At 38.0% G+C, this 25,056-nt stretch overlaps 1 protein-coding gene across 3 annotated transcripts in view; it reads left to right on the forward strand.

The window, feature by feature from the left end:
* Edil3 (EGF like and discoidin domains 3) overlaps window positions 1–17,783 on the forward strand; it is a 404,159-nt gene extending 386,376 nt beyond the window's left edge. For all 3 annotated transcript variants that reach the window (XM_004841650.4, XM_004841651.4, XM_087180996.1), the window contains one exon: window positions 14,899–17,783. In XM_004841650.4, the coding sequence (XP_004841707.1) occupies window positions 14,899–15,048 (150 nt within the window). In that variant the 3' untranslated portion in view covers window positions 15,049–17,783. The remainder of the gene's footprint in view (window positions 1–14,898) is intronic.
* The last annotated feature ends 7,273 nt before the right edge of the window (window positions 17,784–25,056 follow it).

The raw sequence follows: 25,056 nt of genomic DNA on the forward strand, positions 1-25,056 counted from the left end.
ATTCAATCATGGGTTCAGAAGACATTTACTGTCCCCTCTCTGCCAAACTAGGGGAAAATTTTGAACATGACTTAACAGAGCAGAGACCTTCCATGCAATGAGGGCTTCAGGGAAGGTGGAACATTTTTGGTTGATCAGCATACTTTGAAAAATCAATATATAACCTACTAAATGTGCTGCCTGATAAAATGAGTCCGGGGAAGAAATAGCACATGGATTATGTCAGTTTCATTGAAGTCTACAAATTTCCAATAGAAAAAAAACATTTCCTGGTCCTCCTCCACCTCTACCCCTTTCTTAATATTGGTGTGAAAAGTACAAGTGGCAACATCACCCGCCCTCAGCAACTAAGCCATCCTAATCTGCACTGAAAGATACATTCAGTGACAGTAGGACAGTGATTAGAGTTGCTGCCGAACTCCTGGTTACTCCTGCCTAGGGAACCTTCAAGGAGCGGAAATTGAATTTGAAAGTTTAAAGTCTCTAGAGTCCAGCTCATGGGTAAAGCAGAGGTCAGATGAGCAGCGAGTACCATGCTGTTCTTTTGAAATTTGATCTGGTAGAAGAGCTTTGAGCCTGAAGAATTCCTTCAAGGGTCAATAAGATGGAACCTCAGTGGTGATCATGGAGAAAATGCTGGGGCAGGGAGGGAGGGAGTCATTCCTTCCAGGAGGGCAACTGGATGGCATCTAGATATTAATAAGGACCCTTAGCTTCATCCACTTGGAGCCCTGCACCTGTTGTCAAATAGGGCCAAATGAGAAAGAAAAGAAACTGCTTTGTTGGAAAACAACTTCCAAGAACTGAATGCCTTTTTGTAGAACACTAGAATTCAGTAACAGCAGGGAAATTATTCCCCTACATTTTCAAGATTCGTATACACTCACCTTATTTAGGTGTCTGATGAGCGACTTAATTGAAACTACAGTTAAGGAGACAATGATAGACTTTCAGCCTTGTCTACAAGAAGAATGTTATTTAAATAAACACCATCTGCTACTAACCATTTAGAAGTTTATTGGCTTTCTTCCTCCTCATAATTCAACATTATGGGGTCTGACTTGGATATGCGGGAGTGAGGAGAATATAGAATTGTCCATGTTCACATAAAGGTAAAGGTGGATGTTACTGGATTTTCAAACCTAAACACCTACCTGAGAATTTTTTTTGGCAAGTTTTTTGATGAGCTTATGCTACAGGAGAACACAGAGGGAGATAACAGCTAATGCCATGACCTCATCTTTAATGCAAAGAAGATGACATAGGAGTAGTGATGTTCAATAAAGTACAGTCTTAGGGTTAGATGTTTATCAAGATTGCACGAAGTCTGATAACAGGCAAAAAAAATATTTAGTAAACACATAAATAAAGCAATTCCATTATTTTCATAATCTATGCATCTTAGTCTATTTAGGCTGATAAGAAAATATCATGTCAGGCATGGTGGTGCACACCTGTTCTGCCAGCATTTTGGGAAGCTAGGGCAGGAAGATGAAAACTTTGAGTCCAGCCCTGACAATTTAGCCAGTTAGTGACTCAAAATAATAAAAAAATTCTGGAAATGTAGCTCAGTGTGAAGGTCCTGGGTTCAATCCCTAGTAGGGCACATACATCCTAATCTTGATAGTATGTGAAAAGTAGAAATATATTTTGCACATTTTGGGGAGCATGGGAAATTCTCAAGACCCAGGCGCTGGGAGATTCATGTCTGGTGAAGGCGCACTGTCTGGTTCATAGATGATGTATTCCCACTTCCTGCCTTCAGGGCAGAAAAGAGCAAACAAGGTCTCGGGGGCTCCTTCATAAGGCACCAGTCCCACTCACGAGGGTTCTAACCACATGACTGAGTCACCTCTCAAAGCCTCTGTCACCCGTCAACTTGTACAGTTGGGGAGACATTCAGTCCATGGCACTGCACTGTCCGTGCTAACTGCCAAATTCAAAGGAATCTTGTACTTCTTTATGAAGCTTTTGCAATTCATGTTGATGAAAAAAATGAGAATATATATATATGCCTTCTTCAAAGATCAGGACTGAGAGGGCCAGATCTCAGCAAATACCCAAGTACAGAAATGATTTAGCAGAGTAAAACTGATTATCAGAACTAAGTCTCCCTACTGGATTCAGAAAGGACAACCTAGTTGAACAACTACGAATTTGAAAAGTAGCATGGCATCATGTGCGTGGTAGCAGTTGTTCGGATGCACCAAGAACAAGATGAGGAGCCATTTCTGAGTATCAGTTGTGAAGTGTGGGGTCAGAAACAAAGCAGAGCACTGGGTGCATGTGCACAGGTCATTAGCCAGGAGGCTCTGCTTCCAGGGGTGTGCTTAATGAGAGTCCCGGAGCTACCTGCCCAAAGGCCATTGGTCTAGAGTCTAGGGTAGAGAATAGTTTAAAAGCAGAAAGGGTTGGGAGACCAAGATGAGTGTTCATGGGCTGAGCTGAGGAGAATGAGTCAGGGGTACCTTATGTAACTACAGTTGCAGAATGGAGCAACCAGCTAGAGGCTGCCAGTAGAAGACAAGCAAGAGAGCCCAGCAAGCTTGAGCCATTTTGTCAGGGGAAACTCAAGAATGTTAAGAAGGGTTTCGTTTTATTTGGAAACGTCAGTAGAAATCAGTTATTCTTCAAGAAGTGATCATAGTCATTGTAAAAATTTTCTTTATAGGTTTTTTCACATTTTTCATATTAAATGTAAAACATAGTTAATTTTGGCATTTTCTTGATGGTATTTGGATTTTTAAACCTTCATTAGTCCCTCCGTCCTATAAAGAAAGAAAAAAACAACAACAAATGAACAATAACAACAGCAAACAGTGCTAAAAACACACTGCCAGGTGATAGAAAAAAGCAGACCCCTAATCCACGAATTCTGTGGGGTTTGGGTGGGTGGGGCCAGCCACAGTAAGTGCTTTGCTGAGCTATGGCTCATATTTAGTGACAGGTAACACCCGGCACAGATGTTCTGAAGGGTGATTTTCAGGAGGTTTATGGGGAGAAGACAAGACAGTGCAGGGTAATATAATGCCAAAGGATGAATATATGTTTGTTCTTTTTGTTGTTAATTATCTTATGTCCTCAAAACAGAGTTTCTTTATTTTCAGGGAGTTTGATAAATTACCTTAAAATTTGAAATCATACAGCTTTTCTAGTTAACAGATGTTTCTGCAAAAATGAAAAAATATGTAAGAAAAGCACAAGGGCTATATTACATAACAGTGTTGCCAAAGGAAATTGTTCATAAATAAAATTAATAACAGTATATGTATTACTGCATGCTATATTACCTTAATTTTCCAATGCTAAATGCCAGCATGTGAACATATTAAATTTTATCTTTTGAATCCCTTTTCACTTATCATAAATCAATAAGTATGTCCAAATTTAAGATTCTGATTATATTATGTTTATATTTGACTTCCATTTTATTAGATGTAATTGTATAATAGTATTAAATGATGGAAAATATCATCCATGCTTTTATTTAGCTTATATATGCACTCCTACTATGAGAAATTATTAATTATTAATTCAACTATGTTGACTAAAATGCTAACATATAAAAATATTGATCTGCATGGGTATACAATAGAATGGGCATGGATACAAATTTTAATAAATTGTTCAACATTTACATGTGCCTCAAAAGGCAGTAATTAACTGGATAAAAGCAGATTAACCAAAAGAAAATGATTAATGCTTTTTATTAGACAGAGTGTACCCTCATATTTGGTCTGAGTCTAGAAGTTATCTTTCCTACTTGGAAAACCAGTAATATATCAATGTCAGTTGGACAGAGCCTTGTCACTTTATTTTTTGGTCGTTGGAACTCTGAATTCGTTAACCATTGACCATAATACAGCCAAACATATGAACCCATTTCATTTCAAAATAATCACCAAGCAAGTGACATGCTGACTCTCTGTCACAGCACATCTGAGGGTAAGAACACTCAAGGACATCGGTTTACCTGGGACCTACGCCAGTTTCACTGTCCACCATCACCCTGGTGGCTGCAAGACATTGAGCAGCTAGAAGTCTTTTCTGTAACCCTCGCAAAGTGACGTAATCAATGTTCCAGTCTTTTTGTACCTTTTCACGCCCTAAATCAGAAAAAAGATTCCAACGTACCTACTTACACGTCCATTTTATGGGAAATTATCAAGGGGCTGCTCAGTTTTCGACACCTAGAAGATGGCCCTCTTCGAGGTGATTTTCCCCCTTTCATGAAACTCAAGGCATTCGAGGTGTGTGGAGTAGGCATGGGACAGACACATCTGCATCATCTGTACTCAGTCCTTTGGAGTCTTCATAAACAGGCACCGTGTCTTATCGTCATTAAGCTTCTGGTGTAATGGGACACACAAAACCAATTAGAAATGACTCAAAGTAAAACGATGAATCCGATAGGAAAGCCTGATCCTTCCAGTGTTCTGTAAGTGTGAACCGAAGACAAATCTCAGAAGCCCAAACACAGGGACTCATTTCCTGCTTTGCAGTCAAGCTAGTAACAAAAGTATCTGTAAAGACAAATAAAATATTCAGCAGTTCGTGATACTTAAAAGAAGCCAGATTAGCCCTGTCATCCCCACACCCTAGGAGGCTAAGGCAGGGTGATCTCAAGTTTGAGACTTGTCAGGTAAGCAATTTAGCAAGACCATGTCTCAAAATATAAAAGGAATGGGACGTAGCTTAGTGTGAAGGTCCTGAAATTAATAACCAGTACCACCAAAAGGGTATTTTTCGTAAGTTCATGAAAATAATATTACTTTTAAATAATAAAATTGCACTACACTTTTCTTCCTTTCTGAAGTATTCTAATATATTACATAAGTAAGAATAAATCTAACTTTTCCCTTCTGATACCATTTTTATTGCAGTAATCAACACTCTCCGAACTTACTAAGAAAAAAAAGAAGCAAAGTTTGGTTCAGAGCAAAGCTGGGCTTTGTTCCTCCTCAGATTAGAGTCAGCATCTTCCATCCTTTTTATTCAGAGCTGCTAAAGTTAGCAAATAAAAATACAGCACAGTCATTAAATTGGAATTTCAGATAAATGATGAATTTTTAATTATAATTTTAACTTAAATATGTGACCTGCCAGTCTTGTCTCCATTAGAGCTTCCGTAATTTGCCAGCGGGATCGAGAATGGTCAGGAGAAGTTAAAGGAAAATCCCTCCCACTGGTGTCCTAGGACACATACACTCGTGCTCGGCTCCCCTAGGAAGACTCCACTCTGCCACCAGCCACACGACCTCCATCCACGCTCTGACACTCCTCCCCTCAGAAGCCAGGCTGGGCTAGGAGACACGGCTGGGCTCTCAGATCACTCCTGTGCTCCTACACACAGCTTTGTGCGGAGTCATTTCTGCCCGAGATAGGGTGAAACTCGTCAAAGAGACTAGGAGAGAGGAGGGATTCCCAAGGTCTGCGGAGAATTACTAAAAGCATCAAGCCTTCCACTGCCACCTAAGTTACACATCTGCCACGAAGGGGGAACCAGGCTACAGCTTGCTCTGATGAAATGGAAAGTTCTTGGAGTGATATAAGAGACGATGCTGGGAGATAGGGCCGAGCTTCAACGGGAAGGCAGATTGCTCTGTACTTTCAAAGAAAAGACAAAAGGCAATTTACATTTCTAGTGTGAGACTAAAAAGACAAACTTAGGTGTTCTTACTTCCTGACTTCTGCTGGTAATAATATCTCCTGGAGGTAGCTCTGAGAAGCAGATGATGTCCCAATTCTTTTTTTTTCCTGTAGGAATATTTCTCAAGGCAGTCAAAATCTCAGTGCTAGAAGGCAGATAGTTTAAATATATAGCCACAGTTTAGAATGGCATATTTTATGTTTCCTAAATCTTTATAGGCAATCATCCTGTGTGATATATTTCCTAGGATATTCTTGTTACTTAAGAAGACTTTCATCATAAAAGAAGTTAAATGTGGCAATGTGTCCTCCCTGCTGACTTTCAGTCTCAGCTTTCTAAATGCCAGTAAGTTTGAGAGAAGGACACCCCCTCACCAGAGTTCCATCTTTTCTTTGATTTTTCTCTGCATCTTTTTTCCCAGGGTCAAGATCTAATCACAAAAGACGGCATGAACTTCTTAGTGTGACTGTTTGGCTCTTTGCAAAAAGCTATAAGCTCTTGTGCTGCTTAAGGTCAAGGTTATGTAAGTAAACAGTGCACAGAAGGCCTAGAGCTCACCAAGTCCTGCTCATCTTTTATTTTGCTGGGTTGGGTGTTAGGAATCCCTAGATCGGCTTGGCACTGTCAGAGTAGGCTAAAAAAAAAAAAAATCACAAATACTGCCTATGTCAAATCACAGTAACTGAGAAGTCATTTTTACTGCTGAGAGATGGACCTCCTAATCTCACACATTTGGGGTTGGTCTAATGAAAGTTCAGAAGTAAAATGTTCTTGAAAAAATTCTCGAAGATGTATTATTTCCTCCTCTTGCCCAAGAATCTCAAACTCTAGAGGAAGTGAGATGCAAAGAATTTTAGAAAACGATCGTAGTGATCTCTTTCCCAATCAAGGATTAAATATCAGCCAAAAAGGCAACTTATTTTCAATTTTGGAGGAGGGTAATTATTGGAGTCTCCCATTGGTGCATTTTGGGAAAAAAAATGGGAATTATTAGAAAAAGAGCAATAGGGTGAAAATAATGCTACAAGAAATCCAAGTGAACATCAAATTTGTGGTTTAGCCAATAGTTTTTGCACTATAATCAAATATTTGTGTGTACTAGGAGCATAAAGCAAAGCCAGATCATTTTAGTGAAATGCAGGATTGCTGTAGTTATAGACCTAACTTTTTATGTAATTCCAACAGAGAACAAACTTCGAACCAAAACAGATTTTCTGAGAGCAACCATGAGAGTGAAAATAATTTTCTCAGAAAATCTGTATATTAATTTTAGTAGTTTGAAGTAATCCCTGCACTGGTGGTAGAGTGTAGAACTTGGGTCCTCATGTTTTTCTTCTTGCTTTTTCCATCAAGCTGAAATGTGCTACAATTGGACCATTGAAGTTAAATCTTCGACAGGAGTTTGAAAGCCTCATATACTTTCATTGAGAAAGCTTGCGAGGTAAACAAATCACTGAAGCAACCAGGGTTTAGATTTTTTTAAAGAAGCTCATGGAATAAAACATCATTTGGAAAGGAGCACAGAGAAAAATTGTTATCCGATGTGAACTGTGGTGCAGAATTATTTATATATGTCACCATGGTCTATAACTTTCAGAAAACCTGACTGCAGTCTCTCAGGGGATTTCAAAGTAATCCTGCATAGATGGTCAAAGTAATGCTCCGCAAGAGCTTATAAACCATGGCAGAATTGATATTAAAGAAATGCAGGACAATAATGTTGAATTGTTTTGTTACTGAAAAATGAAAGTGAATAAGTAACACTAGTTGCTTGGGAATTTTATTAGGTTCATATTCATAAAAATAAGGATCATCCCGAAATTAAAAATAAGACCAGGAAATATAGAGAAGGTACATCTTAAGAGTCAAGGGCTTAATGAGTATATTTAGGAGCCAAAATAAATAAATTTCATTGGATTTTTATGTCGACTTTCTCAAAGAATAAAAAAGAGAGAAAGCTTACAATTATTTTTGAATCCCAAAGAGTCATTAAATTCTGGCCCATGAAGTCAGAGACATTTTAGATAAAACCCTCTCAAGCAATCAAGGCCCCTTTTCCAACTGTCAATTTTACAAATGTTAAAAAATTCCTCAGTGAAACCTACAACCCTTAAACCCCACTCTGCAGAGTTTAGGACTCTCCCAGTCCAACCTCACTGACATTAGTTGTATATTTACATGTGCCTGAGATCCTTCTCAGATTTGATATTTTGCTAGAAAGATTCACAGAAGAGGTGGAAAAGTCTTGGTACAGGCGAAAATCAGCCAAGGGCACAGGCTCGAGGGGCAGAGCCTAGGAGGTCCATGCTGTCCCAGTGGCATTTTGAAGAGTGCTGCCTTCTCTCAGCAATGATGTGACACAGGAAGCCAACACTTTTGCCAACCAAGAAGTTGACCTCAGCCCTGGAGACTTTTTACTGAAGCTCAGTTGTGAAGACAGAATTCACCCATTCACCACATTCATGATTCAAATTAGTTTTCATATCCTACCAGGATCAGGATGACACAATGCACCTGTCATCCATCGCAACACTAACATAGGCTACCTAATGTGACCCAGACACCCTGAGAACAAGAGAGGGCTTTCCAAGGGCTTCAAGACTACCTCACAGGTGCTGAAGGGAGAGGCCAGACAGGTCTTCGGGTAAGATGAAGCGTTTCCCATACACGCATGCTGTACAAAGTTGTAAGTCCTGTACACTCATCACACACAAGGGTGGATTTCGCACACCCTCAACTCTGCAGAAGAGACACTCACTAGAGAGTTTGTGAGACAGCAGTGTGCTAAAATAGCACACACAAGCAGCCTCCAGACAAAGATGTACCTTGGAAGATCTTCCTGGCAAAGAGAACAATGTGGTCAACTCCTTTTGGAGCAACTGACCGTCTCATTGTAGTAGTGGGTGGTCGACAACAAAAACAGAATATTTTCCATAGATTTGTTACCTGAAGACTACCTGCGTGATATTTTCACCAACTGGGACATGTCACTTTGTCCGTGCCTGTGGCTTCACCATAAAGAAAGGAACATATTTTGACTCCATTTCTTCCCCTTTGACATAGGCACAAGAATGTTCCACAGCTTGGCTTGGCTGGCCATTGCCCTACCTTACCTGCAGCTCCAGGCAGCAGTAGCTCTACCCAGGATGCTCTGGAGGAAGGCGCTGTGGCAGCTCTGTGGTCCTGTCTGCCCATGAAGACTTGCTGAAGCACTGTTGGAATTTCCTGTAGTGGCACTCCTATCACAGCACACTTTCTTCTGCAGATTTAGGGTCTGTGTAGACATAGTTATCACAGACCAGTTCTCTAGAGAAGCATGGGGGGGGCGGGGCACCTGAGCCCCTCGGGCTGTGATTCTTAGTGTGCCCTATTCCCCACAGCAACATCTTCGTATATATTGGAATTTACCTTGCAAGTACTTTCTTACTTCCTTATTATATTTGAAAGAATGCACTCATATTGAGGCTAATTTTGTTACAGAGTCTCACTGGTTTAGTGGAATGGATTGCAGAGGAAACCGTAAGAATGATATACCAGCCATTCAACCATGAGATAGTTTCAGGATGCTGGTACAGTTTTGTAGAAAATTGAATTTGCTGAATAATAGTTACAGCCTAGGGTGGCTAAAAGAATCAAACTTTGGTTTCAAATTTTTTATATTGAAACAAAAAATAGATGTCATCCACGCAAAACACACAACAAAAACATTTTAAAATATAGTATAGATTTTAATAGTAACTGAATTTTAAAATTTTTTATGTATTATAATACAATATTTGTTTTGACTTTCTAAGGAAATTTTTGAGTTTTTAATCTAAAATAGAGAGAGCCAAGTAGAACATAAATTAAATAGATTAGCTTAAAATGTTATTGACATTTTACTCGCAGAGTTAGAAACAATTATGTCTCTCTTCTAAACACTCCTATTCAAATGGAAAAATATTATGTTTAACTTCGTTTGTGCACACAAATACAGTGAAAATTTTCATCAGGCTAAATTACTTAAAACCAATGATTTACTTCAAGCTGTAACTCTAAAATTTTTCACAGTCCAAAAATTCAAGTAATGTTGATACAAAGTATATAAAACTGAGTTTTATGTTGCTGAACCCTAAACTAATAAGCACCTGACCTTTAGATCACTCACAAAAAATTTCATACTCATTTTATATATAAATGGTGGCTTTGTGAAATAGTTAAATCCTAGCATCCACTAAATTTCCACTATTTTAAAAGTAAATAATTTTAAGTAGGAATTACTATTTCTGAAATGTCATGAATTCAATAATATAAAAATTAGGACAGGTATAAATCTATGCCACCACTATATATCCATTGTACACATTTTTTTTTAAACTTCTTAAAAATTTTTCTTAAAGCCCAGAATTTGTTAACCCCAAAATTTAATATAATAGTTTTAAATCTTAGATTGGCATTGATCAAAATATTACATCTGCAGCAAAGATACATTTTATCTTTTGAGCTCTTCATAGCCTGGAGTGTGTTCTAAGTTCAAATTAATACCACACTTTAGTTTAGTCCTAGTTAAACCAAGGAGAATCCAATGAAACAAAATCAAGATGAAGTTAAGTCTGAAAACGACGTAACAGGAGGAATTGTTAAACCAGGAATATTTAGCCTAAAGCATTGATTTTGACTTTTTGAGGCATTAGTGATATTCAATGTTAAGTGCACCAAAAAATACTTCTCATTTGATGGGTTAGACTTCTATGCCCCTTGAAACTAAAACTAGGATAAATATGTTGAAGTTGGAGAGAGACATATTAGGAGCGAAACCATGAATTTTCAAGCTGTCTCAATACCTTTCCACCCCATTAGATGGGGACTTGCTATGGAGAGGTGGAAGTCACAGGTCAGAAATTGGAGTGAGGGGAGTGGGTGCAGAGTTCTCTGATTTCTCCAAGTCTCATGTTCTTTCATTGTGTGTGTAGAATTAGATAAAAGCAAGGGTTATCAGAATCAGAGCTAGAAAATACTATTCCTGCATAACTGTGTGCTGTAAGTACTGTAGATGCGAAGACAAGGAATTCCAATTAGATCCGCTAACTGTAGAATTCTTGTCTTTCAGCCTGTGGACCCCGCCACACACACACACACACACACACACACACACACACACACACACCCGGGGAAATGGACAGCCTCTCTTCCCCTCTATCCCTGAAGAACATGGGTTCGCTGAGCCAGTGGTGTGCTCAGCACCATTAACAAAGCAAAGCCAAACAACAGAGAACACTGGAGAAAGCTTTTTTCAACCCATGTTTTTCGCATAATACCTGGCATCACAGATATGGTTGTAATCCCCACCTGTGGTATGAGAAATAACAAAATCTCGATTGAGTGGCCAAAAGGTAGAAGGAGACTTCACTAAAACACTGAGTGGCTAACCTTCAAAGTTAAGGGAGGGTACAGAGAAGCACTGAGAGCCACTCACTCTTTGGACAATGTGGGCATAAATCCCAAAAGGTTAGAACAGTGGAGATTTGTTTAAAACTTTTAACGAGTTAGGTTTAGGACAAATAAAAAGAAATACACCTTCAAGAATCAGCATCGGGTGGTTTTGTAAAGAAATAGAACTGCACTGGAATCCCTAAGCGACTTCTGGGTAGAGTGAGTGTGCAGCTCTCAGCACATCCTGCAGGTGCTCCTGCCTTCCTCTGTGGTCTTCGTGGCTTTCTTGTAATGACGCCTACCCTGTCCTGGATGGACATTAGTGTCTATGAACAAATAACCCACCTCACCTGGAAGCAATGTTTAATTGTTGTATTTTATCTGATGTTCTGTCTGTGTTGGGGTTTGTACCCCCTAGAATCTGATTTGAATTGTAACTGGCATCAAGGAGCATTAACAGTGGAAAACAGAGCCCAACATTTTACCCACAGTGAGGGACTGTCTCCCTTTCCCTCGTCTTCTCTTAGGTTGTGATTAAGGAATCCTCCACAAAGGGCCTCGCATGTCTTTGTCTTCCAGCCCCACATCTTAGGCAGTGCCTGAGCGACCCCCCAGCATAGCTGTGTTTGACCACACCAGCAGTCCTGTCACCAGCCAGTTGGCTTCCTGCCTCCCGAAACTGGGACTTGAGTATATTTTTTACGAAATTTATAAATCAAATTATGTCTTTCTCATACTAAATAGCTTCCCTTCAGTATGGAGTTTCAGGATTCTCCATGAACCTTTTCAGACTTCAATTTCAAATGGGGTTATTTATAAATCTCAAGTGGGCCTGTGAAATGCATATTACAGATTTTAGAAAGTTAACCCAGAATACTGTGTTTGCACTCCTTTGCCCTTTAAAACATTGAAATGGCGTTCTTTAGGAGGGTCTTCCTAGTCCTGCAGACAAGCAAACAGCATGTGCCCTATGCATGCACAGCAGGTGCAAGATGCCCTCTTAGACCGAGGTGGTCTGTGTTTGGCATTCTGTGCTATCCTTACTGAAAGCCCTCTGAAAATGCAACTATGATTTCATTAATCTTAGACCGTGACTTGGGTGATTCCGATATAAATTTTGACTCTTTTTCTGTAGGCACTTTTGTTTTATAAATTATGCTGTTTCATGAAAGTTCACTTAATTTTTTTAAACAAGCATTGAAAGTGTCTATAATTTTCACACATTAAATCAGAAATTTCAGGGCTAGGTGTGGTGGCCCAGGCCTGTGATCCTAGCACCCTGGCGACTGAAGCAGAAGGACCGCCATGCGTTCCAGGCCAACATGAACTACAGAACAAGAGCCTGTCTCAAAAAAACAAATCATTGGCCGGGGATTTAGCTCAGTGGTTCCACCACCTGCCTCACAAGCACAAGGTCTCGAGTTTGATCCCCAGCACCAAAAAAACCAAAAAACCCCCAAAAAACAAATAATTAAAAATTTAAAAATAAAAATTATACTTGTATTCAGCAGGCAGTGCTTTGTAGGTATCCTCCATTGAAGAAAGATGTATAACTAATCATTTGCTGCCCTATGTCTTGATAGTTCCGCATTGAAATCTGGTCTGAAGAGTAGAAACTTCAAATGTTTTCTTCTATATTTCCTTTCCAAAAAGTGGTCTACTACTATTATAGATGTGGCAGTAAACATTATGAATTTAAATTCTATTATTCTGAAGATATACATTAAATTATATATCAGGGCTACAAAATTGGACTTTAGATTCCGTTTTAAGCTGTAACACTACAATCTCAATAGAGCATTTGAATCCAACATCTTATATTTAAAAGTGTCCAGAAACCAGAGCTTCTACCTATATTTTCTGCTGCTAAATGACATCTCTCAAACTTTGGTGGTGAATATGTACATGGTATTTCCTTTTTCTTTGTTTTCTTCTGTGGGGGGCAGGGTCTCACTATGTAGTTCAAGGTGCCCTTGAACTCATTATGTAGCCCAGGCTGACCTTGAACTCATGAGGTTCCTCCTGCCACAGCCTCCCAAATCCTGGGATTACAGGCATGCACCACCACACCTGGCCTGTGTACATGGTATTTCTTTCACAGATGAGCTGTTAGCAACAGAGACCTTTTATCTATTTAGTAATACATCTCAGTCCAAAATGATTTTCCCTCTAGACAAAGCAGGCTTAACATTATTGAGGATAAAATTCAATAGTTATGCATTTAAGTATGCCAGGGTGATCGCTGCTAGACTTAGCATAACCAAGTATTCTCTTCTTCAGTAAATATTTATTCAAAAATAGTCTTTGTGATATATTTTGTGTCAATTTGAAAAATTATTCCCCCACCAGATGGGGGACTGTATTTTGCATATGCCCTCAAGGGTAAATAACTTTCCCTTGGAAACAGCAGAAAGTCTACCACTCTGAACTGCTGCCTCTATGAATCAGTGCCACAGCCTAATGCTTTATCGAAGAGCATCTACTTTTTTCTCTAGATAGAGCACAGAAAGATCTTTGGTGGTGATATAAGTTGGAGCCCACTTATTCTAGAAGGCCATGTTTAAAGCATTCCCTTTAATTTCAGAATGTTCAAAGATGCAGGTTAAATATGCTCTCATAGGGTGGTGAAGCTTTTTTTTTTCTTTTGGGAATTTTATTTTCAGTTATCCCTTTGGCTGTATACTCGTATTTTGATCTTAAATGAGAAAGAGGATTATCTTTCAATTATAAGGTGCCTCATAAAGTTAAAAGGAAAAAAATCTTGCAGAGATTTTTCACTAGCCTAGATGAGATTAATGAAAATGTAAATATAAAATACTAGAAATTAGTAAGAAAGGTTCAAAATCTGTAAGAGGAAATGATAAAGACTTCAAGTAAAACCTAAGTATCACAAGTACCTCCTTGTCTCCCCAAGTAATTTATAATTTACTGTCATTCTTCAAATTTCAAATTTCAGGGTTTTGAATTTGCTTTTTCTTTCTGAAGGAGAAACGTGTCCAAGTTATTATAAATTGTCTTTAAGGGGAAAAAAAGTTTTAAATGCTTTTTAACAAAGAAGAGAGGTGAAGAGTCATTTAATGCAGAGTGTCAGAATATCACAAGTCCCAGTGACCATAGCATTTTGTTGTGTAGTTCCAAACACCCCCAAAAAGAGAAAAACCTGAATCAAAACCATCTTTGATAGGTTTGTCTTTCTGGGCATGGGTTAATTTTGTTTCTTAGGTGGGAAGTGTGCAAAAGATAATGATAAAGACTATTATTGCTCAACAGACATTGATATATTCCTGCTGATTCCCCAACCTCCTTTCCAGTTAAGGCTTATGTAACCAGTTAAGATCAAACATAAGTAGAATGATGTCAGTTCCTTCCATACCTTGTCCTTTAAAACCTTCTCTGCAGTCTGCCAACTTGCCCCTTGATGGCCTGGCGGTCACGTGTTCCAGATGAGGGCAGGAATTTGCAAACAGCTTGGATCTCTGAGTCACTGGTTGGAAGACAGCGAGGTGGGCAAGCTTTCTAACCGTTGTCAGCCCATGGCATGAGCGAAAAATAAATATCTGCTGCATTTTAAAAACGTGCGAAAGACTGGCAGATAAAACTGATAGAACTCGGCGCTTCTACACTAGAAATCAATTCTTGCCTCACTTAATTCTTAAGATATTAATTGACAATTCAACCAAAAATGAATCCTTAAAAGAAACTGAAATATGTTCGGAAGCAGAGGAAATGAATAGTTATCACATGTTACGTTTGGGAAGAATATTCCATATAAGGAAACATAAATTCCAGGGAAAAAGCGAGCTATGCAACTGATGTTCTCCACTCTTCTCTATCAGGTTTTCCAGGGCAATTTCGACAATGACACCCACAGAAAAAATGTCATCGAGCCCCCCATCTATGCACGACACATAAGAATCCTCCCCTGGTCGTGGTACGGGAGGATCACGCTGCGATCGGAGCTGCTGGGCTGCACGGAAGAGGAATGAGAAACCCGCACACCCCACAACCTCTCCTCTGTTCCCCAGAAAGCGTCTCCGTGGGAAGAACCGTGCGGATCCTACGGAAGAACCGTAGGACACTGAATGGTTGTTTTTGTTTTTTTTATGAAAAGTGCGCAGATTATGGTAGGCCACTAACTGTCCTTTAGGAACCCTAAACCTGCCTTTTCAGTGATTTGATTTTTAGGGTTCAACTCTCTTAAGTAACATCACATTAACTGTGAATTCCTTTTTTCATTGTTTTCTGAATTATTCACATTGGGTGAGATATGGTAGGGAAAGGAAGTATCCTTTTTATAGCAAAGGTTTAAAAAAAAACCTCGTAGTTATCAAATAAAAGAAGAATTGATAGAGCTTTTACAAGAAATGGTTAATTCTTATTAAAAATACTGCAATGTTAGCAATAAGTTTTTTTAATGACTTTGCATTACCTTGTTTCCCTGTGCCTAACGCTCAGTGTTTATAACAGAATTTTGAAGAAGAATCTGTGATATGCAGTACTAATTAATACTATAATTCTAATTTTACTTCCATTATTTCTAATTAGAGATTTATGATTTCTTTTTCCTTTTGACTCCCGTCTGTATTCTTTACTTTGCTTATTGCCTGAATTAGTCAGTATTTTTCCAATTGCAGTTCTTCCTATTATTTGCCTAAAGGGAGTGTTGTGTTCATTTATATCTATAGACTATGATTGCATATCAGCAGACCAATCCATATTTAATGTCAATTAAATATGTTTTATTCTTGAGGAAAACTGTACCTATGTAATTCCCAAATGCCTCCTTTCTGAAGAATCCCTTTTTGTCGTTTCACTGTGAGAAACGACAAAAAGTATTGTCCCTTTAAAAATTGTAAGTCTTTGATAGCATTTACTTAGGTTTGTATTTACTATGAAATAGCAGAATCATGAATTCTTTGTCCATTTCAAGAGCATCTGGCAAACTAATATGAACACAGTGCTACATCACTTGGCCGAACATATTCATCTTCCCACATTTCCTGGGAAACCAAGATTCTGTCGCTATTTGAAACTGGTGACGGTTTCCCAGGAAAGCACATTGTGCAGTTATTTGTAACAAGCGATGTATTTACTAATGACAATGTTCTAAACCATTCTCAAGATGAAAATTGATTTCTCTTTATTTTACCTCAAAGGTCCTGAAAAAGTAAGCAATTATCCTAACAATTTGTTATTGATAATGGAAGTTTCATTGACACGTCTCTCAAATTAAAGCTCACCCTGCCTCCATAAAAGTCCTCAACCTCTAAATTATAAGCTTTACAAGTATTTATTTTACAAGGCTTAGACACAGAATTATTGGAATTTTAGATTAAGGGTCCCAGAAAAGAAAGGCCGGTATGTGTACGAAATGTTAAGGTCCTGAGCAATGCAGGTAAGTGTTTTTTTCTTTAATACTTGTGCTACATCACAAAAGCCACTAGACTGTTAATGTCCCATTTGTCCATGTGTTAATACCATTTCTTAATGATGTGTATATGCAGTGGTCTTCAAGCATAGTGAGGAATCTAAAGAGAAAGCCAATCACACTGAGGTGGAAATAAGAGGGAACTAGCTGGTCCAGTCACACAAGACTCCCAAGCTCACGGATTTTCTAATTCAGGTTCTTACAATAAAACTGTGGACTGTAAGCCCTGCTCAGTTTTCAACATCTCTCAGAGTGAAATCGCTATGTCTTCAGTATTATCATTTGTAGTTAACTTTAAAGTCAGGAATGCAAAATATTTTTGAGTGACTACAGCTAAACTCATGTTATGCAGTTACTGAAATTCAGAAATACACACTTAGAGTACAGCCAGTGGTTCTTATTTCTTTGGGGATTTAGATTTCTGAATGTTTTTCTTTGCACATTATGCAAGATTTTTGTTTTAAGATTATATTTTAAATATTATGAATAGTACTTTGTGATAATTTGCATTTCCAAGACTATTCATGGTTTTGTGTGAGGTTTTGAATTTTTTATATTGATAGCTATTAAAAAGAAGTTGGTGAAAATTATATTTGTTACTTTTAGAAAGGCACTGAAATACTTTCTCTTGCTTGTCCATTTACTCTCTGTGTTATATACTGTTCACAATATAGTGTGTCCAATGGAATATTTGTCCCCTGATGCCTAAAATTAACAACAGCAAAGAGCCTCCCACGTGTGGAAATGTTCCTAATTATTGTGAAATAGACTCTGTGTTGCTTGTGTCAACGACATTATAGTGAAGCAAATTTATTTTATTTTCATTCTCACTGAAATAAATCTCATAAAAAGCAAACGAGAATTACCTAACCTTCACTATATTAACTATAATGTGTTCATTTTATCATTTCTGAGACTAAAAAATCCAGCCATCTCCATTTTATCGATGTCCCATGACAGCATTAATCACAGTCACTAACTGCATTTAAAGTTGACTTTCTCTTTCTAAAAGACTTCATAAAGATTGGTGTGAATTTTGAAGACTTGGGGTTCTAATGATTGTATCTTTGCGAGTCAACAAACTATGAAATGTAATACTGAATGCTGGCTTCTGAAAGGTCAGTAGGTTCAAAAATAACCGAGACACAATAACCTTTGCAAATTTTCAAGCTGTGTAATATCCTAATGTTGTTTTATTTTTCTTTGTATATATACTGAAATCACGTAGGATGTTGTAAAGTCAGTATGACCTTGTCTAGTCTTTAAACTTAAAATAAACTTTTGAAAATCTGGGATACTTTTCAAGCAGTTATAATTAAAAATGTTTGTAAGAATACACAGATTGTGAATGCCAGCGACTCTTGACTACACGCTTAGTATACTTTCTGCTTGTACAGAAGAACACTTAACCAGCTATAGGGAGAATAGAAATGATAGGAGCTTTCAAATATTTAAGAATGCAAGCTAAGTTGATCGGTCCAAGATTATCAAAGTGTATGCTTCCCTCATGCCCCTTTTATTTGTAGAAATTTTGTTAATAACAATCCAGAGTCATTTTTTTTTGCCTCCTTCACATTAAGCTGTTGTGCTGTAGGCCTGATCTGCCCATTGTTAATCAGATGATGTTGCTGTTGTTTCTATTATTTTTCCAGTTCACGATGCTCAGGAGCATAATGAAGTAAGCCAGTCAGCAATGAGCAATAACATGACACTAGTAATATATGTTCTAAGCAAGTTCAGCTGGAAAATCAGAACACTAAGCTTCTTCATAAATCCTTTCTGCCTCTCTGTAAGTCACTAGGGAAATATTAATCATATATATTTTTCACTTTTTTCTATTTTCTTAGAATTCAACAATTTCAGAAAAATTAAGATATTAAATGTTGAGTTCACTGAAGCATCAGTGACTCACTTACAGCTCTTAGTACTAATTTATACGTGTTTATGTGTCCTTTCAGGTTCTCATTTGGTCCATTGTTTGCTTATCTTTTGCATACACACACATATGTTTCTGTTAAATAAATGTAGTTATGCACCTATAATTGTAAGAAGGCCAATAATTAATCATGACAATATCTATACAGGACAAAGTTCATTGTGATAGAGGAGTTATTCAAAAAGAAATTTGTAACTACAAGGCTTTTTAAATGACCTATTCAAGTGCAGAAATAAAAGAAGCCTTTAGAATTCCAAGGAGAAAAGTTGGCCAGGTTGGAAACTGGTTTTAAAGTGTATTTGGAATAACTTCATGAATGGGAAACATTTTCTGCAATTAAAATTAAAATTTGACATATCTAACACTGCAGCTTTGAATATATGTTTTAAAGATGTGGGTAAAGAAACATTAGGGTTTTTTCCTCTCAGAAATACAATGATTTCTGTCTTATTTTCCAAAGAACAGGGTTTTAAAGAAATGAACAGTCAAGCTTGTATACTAGTTACTTGTGAAAAAATATTGCCTCTACACTTTGAGATTCAAAAAACCCTTTTACTGGAACTGGTGAAACAGAGAATTAAACCACTTCGCCAGTGGACAAATGTTGCAACTACCATGAACCAAGAGAAATCGGATTTGTCTTTCAAAGAACTCTAACAGTAAGTTACAATTTTCCTAGTGAGTTTGAAGCAGGAAATCGGATTCCTTACCTATAATTCATAATTAGAATATTTCAACATAGCTGCCACATAAAGTGTTTTCCACTCTGGGCAAGTGGCATTTACTTAAAGAGTTATCTTTGTTAGAAGAACTTGGTGGCAGTAAGAAGAAAACATTTTTGGAAAAGATGCCTCATTTAGTTGTTTTTGTATAACGTGGCAAAAGTTGCTTGAGCCATTTGAAGACAGTAATGCTGTGGAAATACACTGTAGTAGCACTAGCAAATGGTCACCGTGTCCAGTAATTAAACATTTCATATGGCGATTGCCTCTGATTTAATTTTATTTTAATGACCTCCAAGGCATGAACCACACACTTTCATATTTAGGTACAGTCCCTATAGTGCTCTTGGTAGGCTCACATATAAAAATGTTGATAAAGATGTTGAATCGCAACTTAAGCTCAATCTGCTGCCACCTGGCAAGGAAGGAGCGGCGTGTTCAAACAATGCATCCCCCATGGCCAATCCGCAAACAGCATTGCGATCATTGTCATCATTCCCATGAGTGCAAGGCTGGGAGCAGATGTGTACGTGAGACAGGGAACAGAAATGACTGCGTGAGAGGTGACTGAGTGGAAAACATAAATGTACATGTATCTCACAATTGCTCACCTTTTTAGTGATATAGCGGAGATTGAAAAGAAAAATAAGTAAAAGGCTCAGGAATGGCCCAAGCAGAGCAGGGGCTCGGCCAGAAACTAAGCAAAGGGGTTAGAAGTGACACAGCACAGAGGGAGACTGAACGATCCGCTGCAGGAAGCTTTACCTTCTTGCTTCTCAAGTTTCTTCGTGAATAATTTGTTGCACAGACACATGTTATTTTTTGACAGCAGAGAGGTCTCTAAAATAAACCTGTCTTCAGTTATAAAAGTATCTGGATAAGATACTTAGGGTACGTGGACTCAGACTTCAGGAATGATTAAATAATTAATGCATTATTACTGCTGATGGAATCAGTGCTAGTTGTTTTTTTTTTTAAGTACACCAGGATACAAGAGAAGAAGAGAAAGTATGAGGTGAAGAGGGGAAGGAGAGGAGAAAAAAATAAAAATCCTTTGTAAAAATTAATTTATAAAACATTTTAATTATATTCCTGTATATAAATATAGATACACATATTTTTTTCTCTTTATCATGGTGAAACATAGTATTCTCTAACATTAAGCAAGCACATGAAAGTCAAAACCTGAGCCACATCGTCAGCAAGCTGCTTTCTACCTGGGTGTTGTCTTTCTACCTGGTAGCCACGTGCTCTGGGAGGGCCAGGGGCCAGTGTGGGTTTCCAGCCAGGACTGGACCCTCTCAACAGGAGGCTGTTGGAGGCTTGGTGGGGAGAAAAGAGGTCTGGTGCTGAAAGCCTGAGGGAGCTTTTCAGAGATGTAGAGGTACAAAATAGAGAGCCATGTGCATTTTTGCCTCTGCCTCCCTCCTCAAAAAATACTTGAGTGCAGTGTCAGTTTCTCCCTCATTGCACTGGACTGTTGGATCTGCTAGGACAGATGGGCCGCATTTTAGGAGAGACCTGAAGATTCGTGTGTGCAGCATCAATCAGTGCTAACTGCGGCGGACCTGCAATTTGGGGTGACACAAAGCAGATCCATGGGTTCATCTGGTTTTGTTTTAATAGACTTCGGAGTGTTCTAACTGGATCTTTCTAGTCATTTCTTGTTTCAAAATTCATAATCTGAGTCCTTCTACATCGTCATTTTAACTTGTGAATCCTATATTTCAGAAACTCTATCTACTGATTCCTTGCTTGAGCATTTTTCTACAAAAGTTAATATCACAAATTCTTATGTCTCTGAATTGGATGATTAGACTGTGATTCACATGCTGTACCAATATCAAAATATGTTTTCACTTTCACTGGACATATAAAAACCATATTTCTTTCATAAATAACACAACACACTGGAGAAACTATTAGTCTGAAGAAAACATCCACCTTTTGGTTGGTCAAACAGTTTTTTAATTTAAGCATCTATTTCGCATCAATCTAAAAGATAGGACTGAGATAATAAAACAAAGCAGACAGTTATAATGGGTGCTATGGCAAGAATTTGCTCCATGTACAAAGAGAAGACAGTCAATGGGACAGATCAAAGGACACATGTTGGGGCAGTGATACCTGAAAAATTACTAAAGCTGTCAACATTATCTGTGAACCACAAAATATCCAATGTGTTATTCGTAACTACTCAAGGAAGAATGAATTAACATGTCCTCTGTGAAAAAAAGAAGGAAAAGCTGAATGGTTTCAGGATTACGATCTGTGCCCAGATATAATGGGTCCTTTCACCTCCTTTCAAATTTTCTTTTCTAAGTCAAAATACATTGGAAATGTATTTCATTTCACAGGAGGAATGACCTGAGCAGCCAGTAGTTATGATTTGTTTATTCTACAATTTTTCATATGCTTCCAAATAAATTAATACACCAGTATTACCTAATAACATATCTGTGGAACAGTTGATCAGTGGGTGACGTGTTGATCATCTCATGAATATTTTAACAATCCACCAATGACTGAACAAAAAGTGAACTATTGTGGGATGAATATTGGATGACATTAATTTTTTGAAGGCAAATAATAAACCCAAGATGTGGAAGCATCTGCTATTATAAAACACCGGGAATGGACTATTCTCTTATAGAGAGCATGTGCTCTTCCATGCAATAACCGAAAATATTTATACTGAACATCCACTGTTTACTAGAGTTCAATTTGAATCTTTCAGTTTTATGATGGTATGGATACCACAGAAACTGAACTTCAGAATTTGAATTTTGGTCTTTCCCTGGACTTAGCTCCATGCATTCCCCCCTCTCTTGAGACACTGGACATCCACACTGAGCCAAAGCTCCCCGTCAGCTATGCGATTGTGAGGCGCAGCAGCGGACACTCCATTGCATGTCACACTCCCGAGTTTCTGGACACAGGTGCTCCATAGATTACATGAGCTTTTTTGACACTTAATTGTCAAATACCTTTTGTGTTAATTTTTTTCCCTTTTATAGGCTAATGTAAGTGTTCTGATCACCTTTAAGATAGGTCAATGCTATGCTATGATGTTGGATAGGTGTATAGAGTATATTATTTTACTATGATAACTTCAAATTATAATATATTCAACCAGACACAAATCCATAATAAGTTGCAGAACATATGTATTTAAGAAAAAATTGAAAATAGTACCCTATGGATAAGTTATCCACTTTTTACAAAGAAATTCAAATAACACAAGAAAATACAAAACACTGTGTTTTGATATTTAGTTCCCAAAGTTAGAGTTACTGGGGCTGGAATGCCTTTTCTCTTTAAGGGGTAGATTTCTACCATATCACTCCAGAAAGAATGTCTATGATCAAGAAATCAAATAATAGGGCCCGGGGATTTCACTCAGTGGTTCTGCCGCCTGCCTTGCAAGCACAAGGACCTGAGTTCAATTCCTGGTACCAGAAAAAAAAAAAAAAAAGAGTTTCTATACTGTGAATTAGATGACAAGCTGAATAGTAAATAATATCTTAGAAAGTTAAATAATGCACCAGCACTATTCAAGGAACCAACCTTGTAACAATAAATTGATTGGCCATTGTCTTTTTCATTCCCTCATGACTTTTCAATTCGTAGAATTAGGAGCTTAATCAGGTACAAATAACCCTGTACAAGCCCATGTAATCAGTAAATTAAATTTCCAAACTTCATTTAAATAGTCAATTTTCTGTCCATTATTATCAGTGAACCAGAATAATTTGAAATAATTTTAGATAACTAGAATTGAGGGATCACCAAATATGAGATGCCTATGCTTAAATATTAAATTTCCTAGATTATTATTTATTTCAGTAACTAAGATTGTTCAGGGTTATATGACTAAGTAAGTCTTTAGCAATTCTAATGGCCAATGAATCCTATCTAATATCAGAAATGTGCACTTAGTATAGCTGAATTCACATATTTCACCCAGGTTAGAAAATTGGTAGCTATTGTCTTTTTACAATTATTTGGTTCTTGTCCTTTCCAGGAAAAAGAAAATATTCTTGCTCTTTTGTCTCTCTTTAAGGTTTTTTAAACCTGCACAATGTTAAATTATCTTCTGAAAACTGAGGCAGCAAATGACAAAGCATGGGGATTGTGCTGCAAGGGTCATTTAAGATCCTTCCTTGGCTTACCCTTGAGCAGGTCTCTGTACTGTAAGACCTATAAGGTTGATAAATGTTCAATCTCTAGCCTCCTTAAAGTGCGTGATTATTTCTAATGTCTTTGTGTATATTAAGTTATTCCAGGCCACAATTTGAGCCCACATTCTTTTCCTTTTGAAGCTCACTGCCATATATTGTTATGGCTTGTGTTTAGATGTTCCCCAAAGCCTCATGCTTATCCAGAGGTGGCTGAATTAGAGCATGTGATTGATTTATAGTGTGGATAGGCCCAAGGGCACTAGGATTAAGGGTGTGAGTGCTTCCCACCCTAAGTAGTCTGAATAGGATAAAAGGGGCAGAGAGATGCTGGTAAGGTCCCTCCTGTTGCTTTGCTATGGGCTACCATGAACTGTTGCCCCTCTGCCACCCCGCCTTGGAGCCAGCTGATTATGGACTGAAACTCTATGAACTGTGAGCCAAATAAATTCCCCTTTTAACCTTGGGGTCAAGTATTTTATCTCAGCAATGAGAGAAAAGTAAGACATATATGTCGTCCTACTTGCTTCTAAAGCCATTTTCATAGTAAATTATGATTCAGCCTGGTGCTCTGTCATCTAAGAAATTTACTGACTGTCTACTAACACATAACGAAAGGACTCATGAAAATACCCCGGATCAAATGTATGTGCAGAGTAGCTGTGTAGGGGTGAACAGTTTGCACAGCCACAGATTAGCCAGGAGGGGGCCCTGAGTGCAGGTCGGCCCCACCCTCTTTGTTCTGGGGTCTGAAGTCCTGAGAAAGTGGACCCAGCAGTGGTACCCCCCATCTGTCATGTTCCCACATGGCTCTTTTTCTAATTAATGACTTATGTGCTGGGAACCGGAGCTTGGTTAATTCTAATGACTGTGTACCATTTTTATTACAGACAATATTCCATTAAGGGACACTATGGATAACTAATTTTTTAATGTACTTATCATAGTGTGAAATATTTCTACTCAGTAAAGTCCTAAGCACACACGTGAAAATTCCGGCCCTTGTTTCTGTCTTCCCTCTGCTGATCATGGCTCACACACTGGCCCTAAAAGGAAGTTGGAGGTTGCTGGCTTTCTTCCTTATTCAGACCTTTGAACATGCCTAAACAAGCTATGGCTAGAAAGTATCAGGTGATTCGCATGTTAGGCGAGAAAAGAAAACAAAATTTCTACAATCTTCTTTATTCATTCTATAAGTTCTCATTGAGGGTTATTCAGTGTATATGGATTTGAGAATTCGGAAAACTAAGTTGATGTTCTGCCTGAACTCAGAGAGCTTGCGAATAACAAGGTAGAATTTGAAATAGATTCAGAGCAAGGAGCAGACACAAACCACCCAGGTGACACTGAAACCTTTATAGGTGTCGAAAACCTTTGAGAAAACGTGTCACTAGTCAAATATGGACTCAGCCAAGATTCTTTTTAATACTATTTGCACAATATTTGAATTTTTTTCTTTTTTTAAAAATAAGAATTATGCCTTTATTCTGTCTGTTTGTTTCTTTCTGGTGGTTGTTGTTTTTGTGGTGCTGGAGATCGAACACAGGACCTTAGGACCTTGCACTTGTGAAGCAGGCACAGTGCCACTGAGCTAAATCCTTGGCTCTGGATTTTTTTTTTCTTCAAAGCATGTAAACCAGATATTCTAATCAAGAATTTATTCAGGAATGCAAATAAACTCAAATACTTGTACATTTGTGTTTTAATTTCTAGCTTATATTGGATGCTAC

Source organism: Heterocephalus glaber, unplaced genomic scaffold (genome assembly GCF_053883595.1).
Source record: "Heterocephalus glaber isolate CG9 unplaced genomic scaffold, H.glaber_assembly_v1.0 deba00001465, whole genome shotgun sequence".
NCBI classification, from domain to species: Eukaryota; Metazoa; Chordata; class Mammalia; order Rodentia; family Bathyergidae; genus Heterocephalus; species Heterocephalus glaber.